The following is a 24,487-nucleotide window of genomic DNA, read 5'->3' on the forward strand; positions in this document are numbered from 1 at the left end:
TATATATGTATTGTGATCTTGCAGTGATTATAATCCATGGTGCATTCTCAGATGCTATTGAACCTTATGGTGGTTAGTATACCTTAGAATTCCTCCAATAAAGCTTTTTCAGTGCTTCAACAAAAATGTCATAAATGCGATAGGCGCGTTTATGAGCATTGCTTCATAAACAACACACAAGTCATGGCCTTGTGTATTGCTTTCTTACAAGACGTAATGGGTAGAGGGGGGGTTATACTGGGAACTGGCTTACGTCTGTTAGCTAGGGTCCAACCCTTCTGAAAGTGGCAGTATAACACATCTGCTTCTGAATACTTGTCTCCATAATCTCCAAGAAAATAATTTTACAGTAAAGCCAGACTTACATGGGTCGAATCCCGAAATAATTTTCTTTTAAAAAACACATATAAGAATTTTCGTTCTAATTTCGCACAATTAGACAGCCGCAGCAACAGACGATTTTTGTGCAGCCATCAAATTTGAGTGATTAGGCATGTTGGACATTTATAATCAACTACTGGAGAATCGTGCGAGAAATAGAATTGGAAAAGAAATGCACATTAGCTCAAAAAAAGAAAAATTCCCGGCAATGAAAATTATTTTCTGTAGCAACATGAGGTGAAAATGAAGGCTTAGTTGGTCGAATTTCAAAATCAATGGTGGCACCATCAGATCACAAAACACCCAAAATTTCTGATTTTCAAAAGAAAATGTGTGTTTAGAGTTTGACCCATGTATGGCCCGCATAAGTATAAAAATCCTATTAGTCTCTGGTTGGCCTAATTGTACAATGATTGGGCCAGTGTGACAGGTGCAGGCCTACAAACCCCAACACAGCACACTTCCTTATTTCTATTATTACCTGACCCTATGTGATCATCAGAGTTCCTCCTCCTCTTTTAAGACCCCCACCACTACTGTTTTGTTGTCTCTATAGCGTCTTTTCTGTGTTGCTTCACCTTCAATGCATTTGTCTGCAACTCCTCATCTCTATGTGTGGCTCCACCCTTTGTTGGTCTGTGCCCTTGCTATGCATCAATATGCCTTCCTGGTTTTTAGATGGAGGTCAGCACCTGGTCTAGTTGGTTTTGGTGTGTTTGAGTAATATGAGTGTTGGGCTAGACTTTTTGATTGGCTCCAGATACAAAGCTTTAGGCCTGCTGAGATCATTTTCATCCTAGAACAAAATATTTGAGCAGCAAGGTGCAATGTGTAGCCCCCTTGGGTGTTGGGAGAATGGTGGGTGGCTGTTGGAATACCTGGTCCTCTGATTGCAGGTGCAGTAGATCTGCGAGGGGCAGGATGGCCGGTCTTCCATGTGCACACTGGAAGGGTAGGGAACACTGTGCCAGACAGCGCACCAAGTGTCGACACTCATCTATAGTCAGAGGATCATTAAACTTCACGGCGCCTGCAAAAAAACAAGATGAAATTCATATCAGACCTATGGGTAACTCTTCCTTCACCACATGCTATAGACGAACTCCACAAAGAAATGGCCCCCAGTTTAAGTAGGGTAAATGTAATTCTGTACATAATTTGGAGACCTTGATGTGTAAAATTCAGGATCTAGTCGGACTTGGTTGTCATAAACAAAGGTCTATGGGGATTTCCCTGGTTCAGATGACATTCCCACCTCATGTTGTGTACAAACTTTCTTTATAAAATTCCTTATTTAATAACATCACAAAGGAACAAAATAATTCCCAGCACACTTACTAGCTAACCTGCAAAACAACCAAACTGGCCCTGTCTAACAGTTTATGTTAAAAACAGGGTTTTGTTTGCACACATTTGCAAAAATGTATGCCACAGTGCCCACGCCAAGGGACCTCTGTATATATTGTGGTCCTAACTAAATTTCCACACATAACAATAGATAGCTCAAGGGCAGGTATGCCTGGAGGGAGCCCAACCCTCCATAAAAGCACAAGGACGGACGTGACAGCCAGCAAAAGTACAATTGCAGCAAAGGTATCCAGTGCGTCCCTGCACCCAATGTTCGAAAAACTGGCAACCACCCCAACCTATAACTGGCCCTTAGCAGCAAGGTGCAGATGGAAGGGACATCACAAGCAAACAAAAGATTTCCAAGCACAGTTACCAGCCAGCCTGCAAAACAGCGAAACTGACCCTAACAGTTTATGTTAAACACAGAGGGTTTTGTTTGCACACATTTGCAAATATTGTGTAAGCCACGGTGCCCACGCCAAGGGACCTCTGTATATACTGCGGTGCGAATGCTAAATTTTCAGAGCCTCCACAGTAGGAGCACATAGAAAGTTAAAAGTTGGGGTGGTTGCCAGTTTTTTTTTGTACAGTTGGCTAAACTGGGTGCAGGGATGCACTGGATGCCTTCACTGCCATTATGCTTTTGCTGGGCGTCACGTGATCCCTGTGCATGTAAGGAGAGGTGGGCTCTCTCCAGGCATACCTGCCCTTAATCTATCCATTCTTATATGTGCTCTTACTATGGAGGCTCTGGACATTTAGAGTTAGGACCGCAATATATATATATATATATATATTGTGACAGGAAGTCAGGTAAATCTGGGAATGTAGTCACTGAGAGGAGACACATTCCCACCTGCTTTGAAAAGTTCACTGATACTATAGGGTGTCGGCTGCCAAAGGCAGCAGGAAGGTGTAAAGAAGTTGAAAGGCCTTCAGCTGTTCAGAATGAGGAAATTAAGGCCTCTATAATTGGTCCAAAGAAAATCTATTGAGTGCTGCCTCCTGTCGCCGTGTGGGCTGGGAGAGGAAGGCAGACATACGTGTACCTCCCGACGCCGTGTGGGCATGGGAGAAGGACTGCTGCCTCCTGTCGCCGTGTGGGCTGGGAGAGGGGGACAGTCGGATGTGTGCCTCCCGACAAGCTGGTGAGCATGGGAGAAGACCCCCTACAGCGATGTGAAGCTAAGGAGGGTAACCACGAGTGAAGACGTCTCAAAGGTGAGAAGACAAAGTGTTCCATGTGAAGAGTGTGAAGAGTAAAGGGACCTGTTAAATGAACTGTGTTCAATGTGAAGAATCTGAAGAGTAAAGGATCCTGTTATAAATGAACATGTGCTGTGTGAAAGAAAACAAAGGGACATGTTCAATGGACAATGTTTGTGCTGTGTGAAAAGCAAACAAATGGACATTTGAGTGTCTGCTGTAGGATCAGCAGTGTCGGCCCAACAGTAGGTTGGAAAGACTTCTTAGGTAGGTTCCAGCGTGAGAAGGTAGCCGCCCACAGAGGCAAGGATTTATTTTGTCTTTTATTTTATTTTGGCTGTTTTGACGCTTGCAATTGTGTGAAGTAAATTGCATGAATAAATCAGTCTTGTTTTCAACCTCTGCTCGGCTATCTCTCTGTGAAAACGCACCCCCAAAGGGGTCATCCACGCCTACCACCGAGCTAATCCCTTACATATGGTGGAGGTATGCAGTGGGCATAAGCAGAGATCCCTGCAAGGAAGTGCAAATGTTTGATGAACTTTATCTGGTGCATGAGATTGCACAATCTATGTGTGCAGGAGAGAAGATCCTGACAGAAAAAAAAAAGTGTTTTAAAGAGACAGCGGTCTCAAAATTATTTGATGAACTTTGTTGTGTCTGGTGCAAGTGACTGCACAAACTGTGTGTGCAGGAAAAGAGATCTTGCAAGAGAGAGAAAAACTACATGTGTTAAAGAGACAGTGGTCTGAAAATTTTTTTGCTGGACTGTGAAAAATTTGTTTGTGGAGTTATTGAAGATGGGGCGGTCCAAACGCCTGAAGAATGCAAAGATAGATGAAATGAGAGACCGGATTCTATGGATGGAGGGGATGTTGCCGTCTGAACCAGCCCCATCCATGCCTGAACGGAATCGGCTAAAGAGAAAAGTTGTTGTCCCTAGCAACACTGGGGCAAATGAAACTGCTTTGGAGACGCAGGGTTCTCAGATGAAAAGTAAACCCAAAATGGGGGAGATGCTGAAACAATGGAGCTTTGCAGCTCAACAAAAGGATCACCAAGAGAGCATGGCAGGCTGGAAACAGAGACGCCAGCAGCCAATGGAGGCCATCGGTTTGGAGGAAACCGAGTATGTGTGCAGGGCTGAGTTGGATGCCTTGCAACGGAAAATGGAAGAAAAGGAACAAGCCTTGGAATTGCTTAAAATGGAGCATAGAAACTTGCAGGAAATGAATGAACTACTCAAGTCTCATGTGTTACAGTGGGAAGAATCCACTGCTCTTCTTTTGGTCGAGTTGCAAAAATGTCAAGACACTATAAAGGAGAAAGATACCATCCTCATGGAAAAGGAAATTGAAATTCAGACTTTGCAGAAGCAAAGTATGTGTGAAATGTTGGAGTTGCGTAATCAGCTGGAAAAAAGTCTTCAGTGTTTGGAAGTTACAAAAATAGACCTGCAGGAGTCGCAGGAACAGAATGTCGCTCTGAAAACGACATTGTCTCTCAGCGACAACGAGAAAAGTGAAAGACAGGCTAAATTACTGAGTACTGTGTATGAGCTCACCACTTTGAGCAGTGTGGTAGATGAATTACGTGCAGACTGTGAAAGTTGGAAAGGTGAAGCCCAACGTTTCCAGCAGCAGTTAAAGGAGAAAGAAGCCTGTGTGGCAGAATTACAGTCTCATTCCCAGAAACTAGCCAATGAGGTGAAGGCTCTTATGCAGGGAAAAGGAGATTGTGAACATAAGAGGGAAAAAGTAGAGGCACGGCTTCTGGAATCGCAAGTCAAGGTGTCAGAAGGTGACCGATTGTGTGCTAAGCTGTTAGAGAAGGCAAACCGACTGCAGGTTGAGTTGGACAATGTTACAAATCAGCTTTCTCAAGCAGACAGCAAATCTAGAGAAATTGCGGAAGATTTTTCTATCTTGGAATCGCAGCTGAAAGACACGCAGGAACTCTTACAGGAAGAGAGGTGTCAAAGGCTGAGTTTTAGCACAAAGCTCAAACAAATGGAAGATGAGAAAAATGACTTCCTGGAACAATTAAAAGAGGAGGAGGAAGCAAAGAAAAACCTATCAGAGCAAGTCGCAACATTGCAAGCTCAGATAGCAGATATGAAAAAACGCATGGAAGAAAGCGTTGGTTCATTAGAGTGTGTTGAAGATGTGAAAAAGAAGTTTGATCAGATGCTTGGTGAAGAGAAGACTGTGTCTGCAAAATATGCAGAAGAACGCGCACGTGCAGAAACGGAGGCGCGTGATAACGAGAGCAAAGCCCTGTTCTTGGCTCGCTCTTTGGAGGAAGCTCTAGAGTGTAAGGCTGAACTAGAAAGTGTTAAACAGCTGCGTACAGAAATGGAAGAATTGGTCAGCTCCAAGGATGATGTTGTGAAAAGCGTTCAGGAGCTAGAAAAGTCTAAGCGAGCCTTAGAACAGCAAGTAGAAGAGATGAAGATTCCGTTGCAGGAACTGGAAGAGGAATTCCAGGCAACAGAGGATCTGTCCCAAAGAGGGGATAGTGTGCCTGATGCAGTTTTTAAAAGGATCAGTGTTTTGGGGTCTGTCCTGAGTGAGCCTCAGAAATGTGACGACATGTGGCTTGAATCACCCCTTTGGAATAAACCGTTCCTTCAAAAACTTCAAGCATTGGAAAATGTATCATTAGAACTTCAGCAAACAAAGGAGCTGAGTAAGAAATGTGGTGATTTCTCAGTTCAGGCTGAAAACCTAGTGGAGAAAACTAAGGCTGTTGGTGAAAACGTGAAGCAAATGAATAAGTGCCTTTCAGGGAGTGTTTCCAAAATGGAACTGGTGAAAGACGGGTGGCAGAAGTTTGATCGTGATCTTGAGATGCATTCCATGTGGAATTCAGATAGAGAAAAAGAACTAGGTGACCTTGAGCGGTCAAATAGTTCAGCAGAAAGTGCATTGAAGAAACCTGTAAAAGAATGTGTTGCAGTTCCATGCTTCTTCACTGATGCAGAGAGGAGGTCTATAATGGATACCACCCAGATCGCTGGGTTCAACTGTGTTGTTGCCTTTGACCCCTATGTTGGTGGAAGGAAAGTTGATGATGTTCTGGTTGGCTACTTCTGTGAAGAGTTTGGCAAGAAATATAAACTGAATATCAAATCAAATAGTAGGCCTTTACTGCGACTCGCTCAGGAGGGCGAAAAGTTTAAGAAGTTGATGAGTGCAAATGCTTCAGATCTGCCTATGAATATGAAATGTTTGAATGATATTGATATCTCTGGGAAAAGGAACAGGGGTCACTTTGAAGAAATGTGTGACAGCCTGTTGTCTCAATTGGAAAATCCTCTGCACAGCATCTTAGAGCAAGCAAAGCTCAAGAAGGAAGATCATTCCCTTTTACAACAAAAAGTCAATGATTGTGTACAGCTGTATGGAGAGGCAACTCAAGTCACAGAGGGATGTCAAGAGTCCCTACATGGAACAAAGCTTAGTGAAGCAAAGGTTCTCAAAGTTTTGTGGAAAACATTTATGGATTGCAGAGAGAGGCGTCTTAAGAATGTTGAAGACATTAAGACTAGCCCAATTGAGTTGCCTATGGATCACGGTCCTCCGTGGTGGATTGGACAGACGGTTATGAGGGACAAGCTGTCTGACATTTATGAGAAAGCTGTCAATGAAGATGACAGAAACGAGAAGGAGCAAAATTATGCCAAAAATGCAGTTGAAGAATGTGTATATGAGATGAGAGACAAACTGTGTGGCATTTATGAGAAATCTGTCAGTGAAGATGACAGAAACAGTTTCATCCGGAAGCTTGAGGATAATAGGAGGCTTATCAGTGAGTCAGCAGTGCCTGACACATGCGTGCCTGGAAATATGTGTCCCAACCCTAGGGTTGAAACAAGAGGGGGGGGTATGTGACAGGAAGTCAGGTAAATCTGGGAATGTAGTCACTGAGAGGAGACACATTCCCACCTGCTTTGAAAAGTTCACTGATACTATAGGGTGTCGGCTGCCAAAGGCAGCAGGAAGGTGTAAAGAAGTTGAAAGGCCTTCAGCTGTTCAGAATGAGGAAATTAAGGCCTCTATAATTGGTCCAAAGAAAATCTATTGAGTGCTGCCTCCTGTCGCCGTGTGGGCTGGGAGAGGAAGGCAGACATACGTGTACCTCCCGACGCCGTGTGGGCATGGGAGAAGGACTGCTGCCTCCTGTCGCCGTGTGGGCTGGGAGAGGGGGACAGTCGGATGTGTGCCTCCCGACAAGCTGGTGAGCATGGGAGAAGACCCCCTACAGCGATGTGAAGCTAAGGAGGGTAACCACGAGTGAAGACGTCTCAAAGGTGAGAAGACAAAGTGTTCCATGTGAAGAGTGTGAAGAGTAAAGGGACCTGTTAAATGAACTGTGTTCAATGTGAAGAATCTGAAGAGTAAAGGATCCTGTTATAAATGAACATGTGCTGTGTGAAAGAAAACAAAGGGACATGTTCAATGGACAATGTTTGTGCTGTGTGAAAAGCAAACAAATGGACATTTGAGTGTCTGCTGTAGGATCAGCAGTGTCGGCCCAACAGTAGGTTGGAAAGACTTCTTAGGTAGGTTCCAGCGTGAGAAGGTAGCCGCCCACAGAGGCAAGGATTTATTTTGTCTTTTATTTTATTTTGGCTGTTTTGACGCTTGCAATTGTGTGAAGTAAATTGCATGAATAAATCAGTCTTGTTTTCAACCTCTGCTCGGCTATCTCTCTGTGAAAACGCACCCCCAAAGGGGTCATCCACGCCTACCACCGAGCTAATCCCTTACAATATATATATATATACACACACACACACACACACAAAGGTTTCTTGGTGTGGGCACTGCGGCTTATGCATATATTTGCAAATGTATGGAAACAAAACCCTCTTTTTTTAGACAGTCCGTTTGGTTGTTTTACTGGCTGGCTGGTAAGTGTACTGGGAAATCTTTTTGTTTGTGATGTGCATTGCCATTCCATAAGCACTTTTCTGCTAAGGCCAGTTATAGGTTGGGGTGGTTGCCAGTGTTTTGTACAGTTGACCTATTATATAACACCCTTTGTACCCCCATGGAACCTCAAACACTGCAGACTGTCCTTACCATGACAGGCCTGTGATGCCAGCACCTTTAAAACTGTCCCTGGAAGAGGTCCAAGTGGAGCTCCTGGAGATTGCTGAGGGAGAAATGAAAGGGGTAACCGTATCACTTGAACATTCTCACAGGGTAATCTACCCCTCCCCAGACTCTGACAAGAATGCGCATTACAGACACTGCACAACCCTCGGCTCCCACCGCAAGCACACCATACTGCTACCAAATACATATTCTGCATACCATATTACTAAATCCTATACTCTTCCTGCAACAAAAAGCTTTATAACAGCTTTGTGTCCCTTAGACTCACCTGCACCTCTTCCTGCAGAAACTCCTGAAAACAGAAATGAGATCATTAAAAGTAATCTCTCACAATCCCCCTAAGCAAATCACCCCATACTGTCCTGGTTCTTACCTCTACCATCCTCCTGGCCACCATCACTCTCTTCCGTTGAGTTTCCCTGACCTTCTTCTCCACAAAACACTGGGGGATCTCACTGACCAGTACCCGGGACAGGCAGCTGTCAGGAAATGAGAGGGACAGTCCAACCCTTTGCAGGGCACCTGCGCGTATCCTGCACAAAAAGGTTGCCATGAGTTGGAGAAACGTAACCATAGCGGGAGATGAATAACACGACATACCTGAGGAGGCGGCCCTGTTCTTCTGTTATGTCCAGCTCTAGCGGGGGATTCACCATGGAAACCTTTAGTCTCCTTCCACTGTCTTCTGATGATGGCTCATAGGAGTCTGTGTGTGATAAAGGTAACGTTCCATATTCCCATTGCACACGTTCCTGGAAAAGGCTCTAAAATAATGGATGCTGCAGCAACCACAAGCTGGAGACTGGAACATGCACAATACAGTGTAGATATTTGCCAGCACACCACGGATCTTCAGGTTGAGTTCAAACTATTTTTTATTGAAGCATGATCACTTCACAAACAAGAGTGCAACGTTTCAGAGCCATGCAGGACCCCTTCATCAGGCATGCTTGACGAAGGGGTTCTGCGTGGCTCCGAAAAGTTGCACTCTCTTGTTTGTGAAGTGATCATGCTTCAATAAAAAATAGTTTGGACTCAATCTGAAGATCCGTGGTTTGCTGGCAAATGTGTACACTGTGCTAAATCTGGTGCTGCCCTGCATGGCAGCCAATCAGCTTCTAACTTCAGCTTGTTTAATTAGGATTTGACAAAAAAAAAACTTGGAAGCTGATTGGTTTTTATGCAGAGCTGCACCAGATTTAGCATTCTCCAGTTTTAGTAAATCAGCCCCTGTGTGTGATAAAGGAGGCATCAGGGGTGCTTGTTAAAGTGGAGGCCCAGTCTCCTAAACAATTTAATAAAAGCACCCCCGTGAGTCTTAGTACTCTTACTATATAATTAGCATATTGTCATAACTGCCCTCATACTTTTTACTTAAAAATCGGTAATTTCTTACATGATCCTAGCAGGCAAGCAGTGGCCATAGAAGATGTGGGCATCTGAAGCCCGCTCCTGTGTATTTCCGAAATTCTGTGCAAATGGCTTCCAGAATGCATCTCTGGATCTCGCGTATGTGCAGTAATGACACTGCGCAGCGCACTTTTTTGATTACAGGTTACCATAGCAATGGCAGTGGAAGTTCCCGCCGTTTTGTTATGGCAACCTTTTAACCAACAGAGAACCCAGGCTTCCAGAAGACTCCTGGGATAGAGGACGCCGATATCCCAGGAACAGAAAGGAATCGCCTAGGCAGACAGGACCAGACGTGCCGCCTTCATACATTAAAAAAAGGTATTTAGGAACAATAGAAAAAACATTAAGGACTGTACTGTGTGTGATCCAAGGAACATGTCAGAATGGGCGGAACTCCACTTTAATATCTGGAAATGGGAGGATGAATACTTTTTTTTTTTTTACCTGCAATCAGCTGCTCCAAACGCACCCGCTCATGAGCTGCATGCTGATCCACCAACACCAGGAGGTTCCCACCTGCAAAACTCACACTTAGAAAAGATAAAAATGTATTCACATGATTCTGTCTGAGAAGTCTCTGGTGGAAGTGGGTAAGTGGGGGCAAGACCAGGAACTACGGCTTGAAATCTCACTGCTGGAGTCCCCAAAGATAGAAGTTAGTTTTAGTATTGCTGTCAGATGCAGTGCTATAAAGCGAGAAAACTTTGCCATGTGACCTACACCCAATGACCTTACAAAAAAAAAAATTTGATTCATGTGGGGTGGTCCCCTGAGTGCCACATCCCAAATTGGAATACAAGAACAATGGAGTTCCCCTTGGGGCGGGACTTTTAAGGCACTGTATAATATCAAGATACACAATTTATTTGAAAACTTTATTGAAAAAAGTATATACTTTTTTCAATAAAGTTTTCAAATAAATTGTGTATCTTGATATTATACAGTGCCTTAAAAGTCCCGCCCCAAGGGGAACTCCATTGTTCTTGTATTACAAAAAAAAAAGTCAAAGTTGTTGTCACTCTGATTTCCACCTTACGTAACATCCATGCTTTGCAGATATCTCATGAACTCAAAGCTCTCACTTACCCTGCTGCCTCCTGGCCCTGTTCTCTCCCAGGCCCTTATCCAAGTCTGGCCCCTCCTCTTGGCCCTCACCTGACTCTGCCCCCTCCAAGACCGCACCTGACTCTGCTACCTCCAAGGACCTCCCCTAACCTGGCTCTGCTGGTTCATAGGACCTTGCCTGACGTTGCCTTTTCCCAGGCTCTTAACTAGCCCTGCCCACTCCCAGGCACTTAGCTGACACCACCTGCTCCCAGGACCTCTTCTGACTTCTGCCACCTCCCTTGCCCTCACCTGGCCTTGCCTGTCTCCAGGTCCTCACCTGATTTTTCTGTCCTTTCAGTCTTTGTGTCAACCAAGCATGCAATGAACTTATTGTCCACTTGTTGCAGAACCTGCAAATTAGAACAATAGATAAATGTGATATAAATATCATTATAATACAGGATTTCTACTGTATAGCACCAACAGTTTACGCAGCGCTTTACAACATGAGGGCAGACGGTACAGCTACAATTCAATACAGGAGGAATCAGAGAGCCCTGATCGTTCGAGCTTACAATCTAGACATAACATCAGAGCGCAGTAGAGTCCAGCATGTCCTCACACTATTGCCATGCTGTAATATTCCTAAACATTATTTCTGTGGCTCCTGGTCATGCAGTTTTGTTACCCTTCACCAGCTTTTATTTACACCAATCGGCACCTAGTTTTAAGATACCAGAATTACTAAAATTGCAGACTTTTAATATCTGTCCAATTAAGCTGAACCTGTCTCAAATCTGCCAACACTGGGTTGAGAAATGTAAAATATGTACTTAGCCCCTCCCACCTCTTAAGCCTATTGGTCAATGTGGCTACTCACATTAAAAGACCAGTAAAGAGGCACAGGAGGCAGGGCCAAGATCAACATATAACTTCAGCTGCCCAAATGATTGGATCTACAGCTCGCTATGTCAGCTCTTGTATATTTGCCTAGGGGCCCTTTCACACAGGTGTTCAGCTTTGATACCTATGTCAGTTTTTCAGACGGATCCAAACTGGGCCACAATGTATGTCTATAGGTGGGTGAATGTCTGTTTTTTAAAGTGGAACTTTTTTTTTTTTTTTTCTTTATTCAATTCATATTTTATTTACATTTTTTTTCCCCAAATGCAAAAATTTCATATAAGACAACAAAACTATTTACATAAATACATACTTCTGAGTTTCACTCGCCCTCCCTACCCCACCCTATTTCACAATTAAAATTAACCACTTAAGCCCCAGAAGATTTTACCCACTTCCTGACCAGGGGGTATTTTGCGATTCGGCACTGCATGACTTTAATGGACAATTGCGCGGTCGCGCGACGCTGTACCCAAATGAAATTGACGTCCTTTTTTTCCCCACAAACAGAGCTTTCTTTTGGTGGTATTTGATCACCTGTGTGATTTTTTGATCATGCGCTATAAACAAAAAAAAGAGCGACAATTTTTCAAAAATAACAATATTTTTCACATTTTTTATATGAAATTGCCAAAAAAAAAAAAAATTTAAAAATCAAAATTTTTTAACATTTTAGGCAAATTTGTTTTCTGCTACATATGTTTGGTAAAAAAAAATAAAAAAAACCGCAATAAGCGTATTTTGATTGGTTTGCACAAAAGTTATTGCGTTTACTAACTAAGGGAAAGATTTTGTCACTTTTATTGTTTTTTTTTTTTTAACGAGTAATGGCGGCGATCTGCGATTTTTTTTGCGGGACTGCGACATTGCGGCGGACAAATCGGACCCTTGACTGACATTTTTTACACTTTTGGGGGTACCAGTGACATTACTACAGTAATAAATGCTATACATATGCACTGTTACTGTAAAAATGACACTGGGAGGGAAGGGGTTAACTTTATTAGAGAAGGAGGGGTTAAGTGTGTCCCTAGGGGCGTGTTTCTTACTGTGCAGGGATGTGGCTTGTGATTTAACAGCAGAGATCAACGGTCCTACATAGCAGGACCGTATGATCTCTGCTGTTACACAGGGCAGAATGACAGGCGGCTTTGTTTACATTAGCCGCCTGCCTTTCTCCCTCTGTAACCGACGATCGTGAGTGAGCGGCGGACATCGGGTCCGCTGCTCACACGCGCGGGGGGGAGGGGTCCGTGAACGAGCGGGAGCGTGCCACCGGCGGCGTGCGCTCACCCCCTATTGGCTCTCAGGCGAGTGACGTACCGATACGTCACTTTGCCTGCACGGGGCTGACCACCGCAGTATATATACTTGCGGCGGTCGGCAAGTGGTTAATAAAGTACAGGCACAGACTTTCTATATATTCTCAAATTCGGGTATCAGTCCTAGGGTTTCAATCCATATTTTCCATATATTCTCAAATCTAATTTCATTACCCCTTCTAGAAGTTATTTTTTCCCTTTCTATTGTATTATTGAGCATTTTCAGCCAATCCATTACCGAGGGTGGCCTAGGCTTTATCCACTCTGAAGTAATCCCCTTCCTAGCCTGGTATAAACATCTCCGGACTGCAACTCGTTTGGAAGCTGATCCCACATTTTGCTGCATTTATCCCAATATACAAAGTATTGGGTCCATTCGTAGATCTAATTTAAATACGAAGTTTATTTTGCTCAATACCCCTTCCCAATATCTGTATATAACTTGGAGCACCTCCAGAGCATATGGATCAAATCCCTAACTGTAGCCCTACACCTAGGGCAAGATGCATCTGCACGTCTCCCAAATTATTATTATTATTATACAGGATTTATATAGCGCCAACAGTTTGCGCAGCGCTTTACAGTGTGGGGGAAGACAATACAGATACAATACAATTCAATACAGGAGGAATCAGAGGGCCCTGCTCGTTAGAGCTTACAATCTAGAAGGGAGGGTCAAGTGAAACAAAAGGCAGTAACCGAGGGGGATGGGCAGATGGAGAAAATGGAGGTAGAGTTGTTAGGTGTGGGTAGAATAGGCTTCTCTGAAAAGGAGGGTTTTCAGAGATCGCCTAAACGCTAATAGAGTAGGAGATAATCAGACAGATAAGGGTAAGGAGTTCCATAGGATTGGAGAGGCTCTGGTAAAGTCCTGGAGGCGAGTATGGGAGGAGGTGACGAGGGAGCTAGAGAGCAGGAGGATTTGAGAGGAACGAAGAGAGTGATTAGGTTGGTATTTTGAGATGAGGCTAGTGATGTAGCTGGGGGCTAAGCTGTGGATGGCTTTGTAAGATGTTGTTAGTATTTTGAATTTAATTTGTTGGTTGAGCAGAAGTTAAGATAATCTTTTTGGTGTATAGTATACTCTATGAATAATATAAAGTTGTGTGAGTTTCTGGGCTGCTGATGAGGACAATAGATCTATTGAGGTTACTATATCATTCCATTGGACATCTTTAATTCTGCCACATCCTTTTCCCATTTTATCCTGCAATAGAGCTGGGAGTCCTTTTCCAGTACTTTTAAATGTATATTTTTATACAACTTCGAGATCATCCCTTTTAAAAGGAAGTGGTGTCTACCAGCATTTTCAACAGGGGGGCTCCACTCCATTCTAACCTCTCTTCTTTAAACTGTGTTGCCAATGCGTGTCTTAACTGTAAGTACTGGTAAAAATTCTTATTTGAAAGCCCAAATTCCTCTCTCAGCTCCTGAAATGTCTTCAGTTCCTCCGCCACATATAATTGCGATAGTCTTAATACCCCCCCTCTGTTTCCACTTATTAAAATTCTCCAGCCCCTCAAGCGCCTGTAGGTTTTTATTGTCCCAGATAGGCGCATATTCTGTATATCCCGAGTATTGAAATATTAACCGTACTGACAGGGGAAGTCGATTCCATGTCTTACATTTTCCGTTAAATACTTTTATCAAAGGCTCTAAATTCTTTGATGTCGATCTGCTGACAGCCTTAGGGTCAGTTCACACCACATGCAGTCCAGTGCGCTTTTCTTCTGCATCAAAAACGCATAGGATAATAGGTTACATGGTTTTCAATAGCATAGTTCACACCAGTACAGTCCAGTTCCAGAAAAAAGAAGTAGAACATGCAGGATAATGTCTGCACTGGACTGTATTGGAACGTGGTAAAACGCACCTAAATGCACCAAAAACACACATGTCCTTATTTAGGGTTAAAAAGAAAGAGGGGAAAAATGCACTGGACCGCATCAAAAACGCACTGGAATGCACCAAATATGCATCACAAACGCACATGCAGAAAGGCATCCGGTCTGCGTTTCTTTGGTGTGAACTGGCCCTTAAAGCAAAATTAAACCTTCCTATCCTTTACAGCCAAGGAAGCTGGTTCAGTTTGATGTGACAGTTAGCAATCCTGGCATTCCACGAATGTAACTGTTTTTTTGAAATTGGTAAAATCGATGGGTTTCTGCTTTATGATTTGCTGCTGTTCAGGTGTTCTGGACTTCAGCAAAATGCCAGCCGACAGCTTCAGGAAACAGGAACAATGCTGGAAGCAATTTACAGCACTCACTAATTTTGGTAGCATAATTATTATTGTGGAATGTATGTTCCTTGCTAAAGAACATTATTTTTTATCAAGTTGTTATGGGTAAAGTTCCCCCTTAAGCATACACCCACGTGAGGGCTGTGTTTTGCCTGGCATTCCGCGTGCAGGCAACCCATTCATCAGGGGCGTGGTTGCAATTGCAACCGGGCCCCATGCCCCAGGGGGCCTGTGTAGCTTCCCTGTACACCTGTATAGGAGGGGCGGCGGATGCAGCATGTAGAGAGATCACTGTCCTCCTTTTTCCTCCTCTAGCTGCAGGGGATGTGTCACAATAGAGAACCAGGAAGGGGTCAGTAAATATGTAATTTACCAGCTCCTTCCTTTTCTGAATGGACAGAGTCATAGTCAGTCACATTGTAAAAAAATAAAATAAAATGATAAAAAATAATACAATTAAAATACCAAAAAATAAAAACTACTGACACCAGTGGGTGAACTTCCAGGATCGCAAAGGTCACACTTGCAACCGGCCCTGGCATTCCACCACTGTGGGGAGGCCCCAAGATGGCAGGAAGGGGGCCCACTGCAGAACTTTTGAAAGGGACCGTAATAAAAGGGCCCCGCAACGAGGATCAGTGGGAAGAACCCCAGGCTTGAAGGAAAGGACCTTGGCGCGGGGGCCCTTTATGGTTTCTTGCACCGGGGCCCTGCAGGTTCTAGTTACGCCTCTGCCATTCATGCCAATTGGGACACAGCTGCTGCTCCCAATTTTAGATCCATGTGGGTGCGGGTCCCTGAATGCAGACAGTGCGAGTTCAGGGACATTCACCTGTACCCACAGAAGTGCCGATCGGAAGCTGCAATCCCTGATGAAACACTGAAGCATAATATACCTTGTCTAATATCCAGAGAGATAACCTTCCATAATAAGAGGATGCTAAAACTGTGCACAGCACCCTTTGCCTCCTTCTATTATAAAGTATGGCCAGCGTACCTCCATGCTGTGAATCATCTCCTTGGTAAATCGATATGGGTACAATATATTGTGTATCTTCACAGCCAAAGAGTCTGAATGGTCCTTACCGATGTCCACCGCCACCTAACACAAGAAAAACAATGTAATGTGACTCAAATTAGCTTTTATAAAAGAAACTAAGTTGTATGCAAAATGCCTTGAGCCAGGACCAGTGGTGAATTCTGTGCAATGAGTGGAATGTATAAATGTAATCATTATACACTAAAAGCTCAAATGTTTGCGAATGCCTGACCAACACCTACACTATATTGTCAAAAGTATTGGGACCCCTGCCTTTTCACGCACATGAACTTTAATGGCATCCCAGTCTCAGTCTGTAGGGTTCAATATTGAGTTGGCCCACCCTTTGCAGCTATAACAGCTTCAACTCTTCTGGGAAGGCTGTCCACAAGGTTTAGGCGTATCTATGGGAATGTTTGACCATTTTTCCAGAAGAGCATTTGTGAGGTCAGGCATTGATGCTGGACGAGAAGGCCTGGCTTGCAATCTCCGCTCTAATTTATCCCAAAGGTGTTCTGTCGGGTTGAGGTCAGGACTTTGTGCAGGCCAGTCAAGTTCCTCCACCCCAAACTCTCTCATCCATGTCTTTATAAACCTTGCTTTGTGAACTGGTGCACGGTCATGTTGGAGCAGAAAGGGGCCATCCCCACATCCCCAAACTGTTTCCACAAAGTTGGGAGCATGAAATTGTCCAAAATCTCCGGTATTTTGACACCTTAAGAGTTCCCGTCACTGGAACTAAGGGGCCAGGCCCAACCCCTGGAAAACAACCCCACATAATAATCCCCCCCTTCACCAAATGATTAGACCAGTGCACAAATCAAGGTCCATAAAGACATGGATGAGTGTGTTTGGGGGTGGAGGAACTTGACTGGCCTGCACCTCAACCCGATAGAAAAACTTTTGGGATGAATTAGTGCGGAGACTGCGAGCCAGGCCTTCTCGTACAACATCAGTGCCTGACCTCACAAATATACTTCTGGAAGAATGGTCAAACAATCCCATAGACACACTCCTAAACCTTGTGGACAGCCTTCTCAGAAGAGTTTAAACTGTTATAGCTGCAAACGGTGGGCCATCTCAAATGTGCGTATAAAGGCAAGTGTCCCAATACTTTTGACAATTAAGTGTATATGAGCTTGTTGGACTTCCAATTCAAAAACCATGGGCAATAATACGAAGTAGGCATCAGTTTGTGGCTTTACCCTCTCCACTCTACTGGGAAGGCTTTCTACAAGAGTTTGGAGTGTGTTGGGTCAGGTACTAAAGTCAAATTAATGCCAATGGTGTTCAGTAGGGTTAAGGTCAAAACTCGGTGTAGGTCCAGGCTCTGTGAGTACTGTGTGATATCTTACAAACTCCCATTGTGTATCTACAGAATACAAAGGGATTGTGTGTGTGGTGGTAAGGAGTGAATTTTCTGACCTGCCAGTATACTGTAAATATCAGAAGGCACATAGATCACTTACTGCAGGAAGTCGGGGAAACACTGGATTCTTCCACTTTGAGTACATTGTCTCTAGTGAGCCATCACCTGTAAAGAGATATTCTCCATTACATTTGAGGGTGTGGGGAAGGTCTTCTGTATCAGGAAGGATTGAGGAGGGAATGGGGAGGACAGTCCTCTGTATCATGGAGGAGTGAGGAGGGATTGGGGAGGACAGTCCTCTGTATCCGGGAGGATTGAGGAGGGATTGGGGAGGACAGTCCTCTGTATCAGGGAGGATTGAGGAGGGAATGGGGAGGACAGTCCTCTGTATCAGGGAGGATTGAGGAGAGATTGGGGAGGACAGTCCTCTGTATCAGGGAGGATTGAGGAGGGATTGGGGAGGACAGTCCTCTGTATCAGGGAGGATTGAGGAGGGATTGGGGAGGACAGTCCTCTGTATCAGGGAGGATTGAGGAGGGATTGGGGAGGACAGTCCTCTGTATCAGGGAGGATTGAGGAGGGATTGGGGAGGACAGTCCTCTGTATCCGGGAGGATTGAGGAGGGATTGGGGAGGACAGTCCTCTGTATCCGGGAGGATTGAGGAGGGATTGGGGAGGACAGTCCTCTGTATCAGGGAGGATTGAGGAGGGATTGGGGAGGACAGTCCTCTGTATCAGGGAGGATTGAGGAGAGATTGGGGAGGACAGTCCTCTGTATCAGGAAGGATTGAGGAGAGATTGGGGAGGACAGTCCTCTGTATCAGGGAGGATTGAGGAGAGATTGGGGAGGACAGTCCTCTGTATCAGGGAGGATTGAGGAGAGATTGGGGAGGACAGTCCTCTGTATCAGGGAGGATTGAGGAGAGATTGGGGAGGACAGTCCTCTGTATCAGGGAGGATTGAGGAGAGATTGGGGAGGACAGTCCTCTGTATCAGGGAGGATTGAGGAGGGATTGGGGAGGACAGTCCTCTGTATCAGGGAGGATTGAGGAGGGATTGGGGAGGACAGTCCTCTGTATCAGGGAGGATTGAGGAGAGATTGGAGACAACAGTCCTCTGCATCAGGGAGGATTGAGGAGGGATTGGGGAGGACAGTCCTTAGTATCAGGGAGGATTGAGAAGCGATTGGGGAGGACAGTCCTCTGTATCAGGGAGGATTGAGGAGGGATTGGGGAGGACAGTCCTCTGTATCAGGGAGGATTGAGGAGGGATTGGGGAGGACAGTCCTCTGTATCAGGAAGGATTGGGGAGGACAGTCCTCTGTATCAGGGAAAATTGAGGAGGGATTGGGGAGGACAGTCCTCTGTTATCAGGGAGGATTGAGGAGGGATTGGGGAGGACAGTCCTCGGTATCAGGGAGGTTTGAGGAGAGATTGGGGCTGACAGAACATAGAAATGTTAGTCTCTACCTCTCTGGCTGGCTGAGCCTCTCTCTGAACTGGCTCTGGGTAAGAACGGCTCTAGCAGCTCAGTCCTAAAGGGATGACATTGGTACTGGAATCCTAGATGAAAGGAAACAAATCTACTGCTGTTATACAGGTCAGTCTGATTCCTCTGTTTTCAGAGCATAGGTATTTTATGGGGTGTTTCTGCAAATCTTACAACCAATGCACTAACACAGATGGAGCACATCTGACCAACATATGACATCTATTGATTAAAGTGTATCCAAATTCAATAACCAATTTTATTTATTGCAGCTGACCAGTCCTCAGATGTGGTGGCTGCATTTGTTTTTTTTTTTCCAGGCTTCCTCTTCCTTCCATTTATTAAATGGTAATCCAGACAGTAATACACTTTCTGTCCTATGGTGACAACGCTCACTAACTGTACTGTATTTATGGAAGCACAGAGTTGTAGGAGAGGACAACAAAACACCTCCCAATCTCATTACATTGAGGGGGGGTGTTGTGTAGTTTTTAAAGAAAGCTGGGAAGACTGATACTATTGTTTGAGATTCAGTTCATCTCACAGGAAATGACAAAGACAATGGATTTCTGGAAGCTCAATGGGTATTTTCTTTACTTGTAAAAAAAGTACACAAAAACAATAAAAACAAATGCAGCTACCAGATCCAAGGACTGATAGGCTGCAATGTATTACATTTTTTGTTCTTGGGTTTAGATCAGTGGTGCATTTAGGTTTTGTGCTGCCCTAGGCCTGACTAAGTTTGGGCACCCCCAAATTTAAATATGACCCACCCCTTCCTGTAAAGGCCACACCCCCACTGGTTTATGACCCGCCCCGTCATCTGTACACCACAGACCACAACCATAGTCTATCTGTGCCCATCAGCATAGCCTTATCAGTTCCCATAAGTTCAGCCTCATCAGTGCCCCCTCATTACTGCCCATCAGTGCAGCCTCATCAGTGCAACATATCAGTGTGGCCTCATCAGTGGCCATCAGTACAGCCCCATCAGTGGCCACCAGTGTAGCCTATCAGTGCACATTAGTGCAGCCTATCATACCGGCAGGTAGTAGTGTGACTGCTTTATGGGGGTGCCAGATTGATTTGCCTCCTGAACCCTGCCCTCTGGCTCAATTTGCCACATAATACTGACACTAAACTAAAAGTGTAGCGCAAGCCAGCGGGGAACCTTTCCGTGCGGGACCTGGGAGGAGGCTGTTTTTTTCATGCGGTGAGCAGCTTTTTTGCTGCCCCCCTGCAAAGTGCCGCCCTAGGCCTGGGCCTTGTCGGCCTAGGCCAAGATACAGCACTGGTTTAGATATCCTTTAGTAATCCAACTTACTGTATCTGACATAGTAAAATAAGTTAGATGGCAGAGTGAGGCCAGCCTTCACAAATGGATGGTACGTACCATTACCACAGACCACCTGGACAGACATAGTGGATAAATCTTTGGTACAGGCCACGATCTGGTCCGCCTGGGGGGCGCTGTAAGTGCTGAGTCCAGTGCTGGGGTTGATGAAGACATTCCTCCCCAGAGTTTGCTCATAGTGCTGCAGCCACTCTGGGGAGGAATTCTGCGCTTTTTTCTCTTCTTGGTGGATTTCTATCGGTGGCTCCAGTTCATCATTTTCTGACCCACAGACCAAGCCCCCTGTGTCCATATTCACATTTGCACATATATGAATGTCGCTGGAGGGTGTTGTGTTTTTGGGAAGTTCAGCCATTGAGTGGTCAGTGTGATTTTTTAGCTGTAACTCTCCAGATCGTATCTCCAGAGGGCGACAGGCCAGGTTCATGTCCTTTTTTAGCCGGCACAACTTAGTTGATAGGGAGTTGTGACGTTTGATGGTTCCTGGCTCATTTTCCCTTAAAATTTCATAGCTGGATAAAGTCAAAGGACTGGCAATCACAGCCGTCTTCTCACTCTCTGCGTGCAACGCAGTCTCTTTCACAGCTGGCTGTATGCGTTCAACTAAAGGACACAAGGCTTCTGCCCTGGCTGATTCTGCTCCATCATGGACCCGGCCAGCAGGGGCTGCAGCCCCCTTCTTTCCATAAGATCTTTTGAATTTATCCAAAGATCCTAGGCCCACTGGCAGATGCAACTTCAGTGTTTTTTTTCTCATTGAGAGCTCTGAGGGTACAGTAGCCATTTTAGAAACTATCATATCGGTAGGATGATCGGTTTCCACAGCTCTTTCTTTTTCTGAAAATTCTGAAAGTCTATCAGTACAGGGAGGAATACTTTCATATAACTTTTTCTCCATAACTGCACTGTTTCTGTGTTGTGAATCCAGAAAATTAGGCTTGTAGGTGACAGCAGATGGATGGCCGGTATCTCCACCAGAGGTGTGCATACCCCATGTAGGAGGCTTAGAGCTGCTCTGGTCTGCAGCCTCCAATCCAGCATTAAGACTTTTTTTTGAGAGCATGCTTTGTCCTGAATGATGTTCCAACAAGCTGCTGGAAGTGACAAATTCCATGTCATTCCTACAGGATTCCAATCTGATTCCGATTTGCTGCCCAGGTAATTGCTTCACGTCTTCTTCCCTGTCGGACTCAAGGTTCAGCCTTTCTGACCCGCAGGGTGTAAAATCAGAAGACAAATGCGGACAGTCCAGTTTCTCCCGGTTGTCTGTCTGTGAGGTAGATGAGGGCAGTGAAATTGCTCCTCCGCTGACAGCCTTGGTGTCAATTGCATTCTGAGTTGCAGAACTGTCCACCATGTGTGCTGAAATTGCATTCCTCCGACACACTGACTTTGATCGCAGACTGGCAGGATCAGGGTGGACCAATATTGACTCGCTGATTCCTTTGGAATTTGATGGCTCTGACCTGTCTTTAGGTGATAATTCATGGCCTGATAAACTGACATGATGTTTCTGATTAAATTCAGTGATATCTTCTTTAGAAGGTTCTAAATACAGGTTCTCTTTCTTCAGGAAGTTCTTTACCCCCTGCTCTACACACAGAAGCACAGAGCCCCAGTCCTGGAATTCAATCAACGTTTTATGAGGCTCAAAGCAGATGTCATACTCATCATACGGGCACTGGATATTGAGCACAAAAATGCCATGCAACTCCGAGCTTGCCCGATGGGAGCCAGGGCTGCAGCTTGTACGGCCTGCTTGGCTGGCTTTTGGCCGGCATATCACACTTTCTTTCCTCAAAAGAGAGTCAATGAGTTTGTGCAAGTGTGTTTTCAACACCAGTCGACTATTGACATACAGGAACTGCATTGTTTTGTTGTAATGTCCTTCGGAACTGATAAAGCCAACAATCTGCAACTTGTCCTGTGTATGGTGGATCTCCCGAAGGTGCTGGGATTTCACCGGCCCATAGATCTGGCAGAAGCGTGAACACATGTCCCGGGTTTTTGGCAGCTGCAGAACCATAGAGTGAAGAGCTTCATTCTTCAAAGAAAAGGAGATGGTTGGTTTCATGAAAGAAGCTGCCTCCACCTTTTGGCGAATCCTCTCCAGTTCCAGGACAGGATCCACACACCCCCTCCGCACGGGCAGATTATAGAAGAGGTTATACAGTGTCACAGTGGTACCAGCGCTGGGGCGAGTCACCTCTGCTTGCTGCACAGGAAGTGGCTTCCTGTTCTGGAAAAGTTTAGTGAACGTTTGGCCACTAGGTTTGTGCTTGGAAGAGATTTCTACAATGCTGCACACATCGGCCATGCTGGCGATCGCCTCTCCACGAAACCCATGAAATCTTAAATCTTCCAAGTCCTTCAGGGAATGGCATTTACTGGTGAAGAATCTCATCCCCACTCTTTCCATGTCCTCTGGGCCCAAACCACAGCCATTATCCACCACCTGCACCCTAAAAATCTCAAGGTCAACCCGTACTGCAATACACGTGGCCTGAGCATCAACACTGTTCAGCAGAAGTTCTTCCACACACTGACTGACTGATGTAATAGCAATTCCTGACCGCAAATGACATCTGACATCCTCTGGCAAGACTCGGATCATCCTAAACACGACAGTACATAGGAACGTGGGATTGGATCTCCATCTTCACAGACCCATAATACTATAGATACTTGACTGAAAAAAAAAAATCAGAAATAATAATTAACAAACAGAAAACTATACGAGGTGGTATAGTGTAACAGGGTATATACAATGTGATATGGTATAATGGGAATATACTGTATGCAATGCGATGTGGCGTAATAGAAGTATATACAATGTGATATGCTAAAATAGCGGTATATATACACAGTAATGTGATATAGTGTAATAGAAGAACAGTGGGTATAGAAAAGAATCAACCCCCTTTTAAATAATCAAATTTTGTTGCTTTGCAGCCTGAAAAAAATTGGATTTTTGACTTACCGTAAAATCCATTTCTCTGATGTTCATTGACGGACACAGCTCCTGATCTTCATGACCATAAAAAGGTACAGGAGTAGGACACTAGGCAGAAAAAGAATCTGGCTAAACCTATGGGCAGTCCCAGGGGGTATACCCCCCCCCCCCCCCCTGCTATAGTTACTCAGTTTTGTTTCAAGCAGTGTCAGAAGAATTACAACTCTACGGAGGGGTGGGTTCTGTGTCCCTCAATGAACATCAGAGAAATGGATTTTACGATAAGTCAAAAATCCCATTTTCTCTTTCCTTCATTGACGGACACAGCTCCTGATCTTCATGACCATTGGGGCGTCCCAAAGTAGTGTTAAACATGAGGGGGTGGGAACAGCAAAAAAATTCCCAAGGCTAAACAGTAGCCAACCAGGCAACAGGAGCTCAACCAAAAACAACCGGAGCCCATCTGAGAAAAACAATACACCCTCAAAGAGGATCAGGTCCCCTAAACAGCAGCCTGCAAAACCTTGCAGCCAAAAGAAGCATCCGCAGATGCCAACACATCCATTTTATAGAACTTTGTTAAAGCGGAGTTCCACCCAAAAGTGGAACTTCCGCTTTAAGTAGTCCTAACCCCCTGACATGCCACATTTGGCATGTCATTTTTTTTTGGGGGGGGGGGGGGGGGAGAGCAGGTACCTAGTTTTGACATGTACCCGCTCCCACTTCCACTCTGAGTTTTTCTCTCCCCCTCCCTCCCTGCAATCTTCTGGGACACGTCAGAGGTCCCAGAAGATTGCCGGCCAAGCAAAATGCGCAGCGCAACTAGCGCATGCGCAGTGCGTACCCGGCTGTGAAGCCGCAAACTGTCACAGCCGGGTGCCCACAGCAGTGATGCCGGCGCCGCCGAGACCAGAGGGAGAGGATCGAGGCTACGGGCGGCCGCATCGCTGGACCGGGGGACAGGTGAGTGTGTGTTTATTAAAAGTCAGCAGCCACACTTTTTGTAGCTGCTGACTTTTAATAAACACAGAAAAGGCTGGAACTCCGCTTTAAAGTGTGCACAGACGACCAGGTGGCCGCCTTGCAAACCTGCGTCACTGACGCCTGATGACAGAAGGCCCAGGAGGCACTAAGTGCCCGAGTAGAGTGCGCCTTGACAGGGAAAGGAGGAACCTGACCCCTGATGGAATCGGCCTGAATAACCGTCTGTCTGATCCATCTGGAAATGGTCACAAAGGAAGCGTACAACCCTTTCTGATGCCCATCCGTGAGCACAAATATAGTCTGTCTTCCTAAA

The 24,487-nt window shown here is 45.1% G+C and overlaps 1 protein-coding gene across 1 annotated transcript in view; it reads right to left on the bottom strand.

Annotated features, from left to right (window-relative positions):
- The window catches only part of MLH3 (mutL homolog 3), a 26,545-nt gene extending 3,623 nt beyond the window's left edge, over positions 1–22,922 (bottom strand). The window contains exons 1-11 of the mRNA XM_082275053.1: positions 20,277–22,922; positions 18,865–18,957; positions 17,496–17,560; positions 15,985–16,089; positions 10,858–10,930; positions 9,918–9,989; positions 8,661–8,766; positions 8,434–8,593; positions 8,329–8,352; positions 8,025–8,097; positions 1,260–1,411 (exon numbers count right to left, since the gene is read on the bottom strand). Of these exons, the coding sequence (XP_082131179.1) occupies positions 1,260–1,411; positions 8,025–8,097; positions 8,329–8,352; positions 8,434–8,593; positions 8,661–8,766; positions 9,918–9,989; positions 10,858–10,930; positions 15,985–16,089; positions 17,496–17,560; positions 18,865–18,957; positions 20,277–22,851 (3,498 nt within the window). The 5' untranslated portion in view covers positions 22,852–22,922. The remainder of the gene's footprint in view (positions 1–1,259; positions 1,412–8,024; positions 8,098–8,328; positions 8,353–8,433; positions 8,594–8,660; positions 8,767–9,917; positions 9,990–10,857; positions 10,931–15,984; positions 16,090–17,495; positions 17,561–18,864; positions 18,958–20,276) is intronic.
- Positions 22,923–24,487: the final 1,565 nt, after the last annotated feature.

The sequence above is a fragment of the Pelophylax lessonae genome (genome assembly GCF_965119305.1).
Source record: "Pelophylax lessonae genome assembly, chromosome: 13".
NCBI classification, from domain to species: domain Eukaryota; kingdom Metazoa; phylum Chordata; class Amphibia; order Anura; family Ranidae; genus Pelophylax; species Pelophylax lessonae.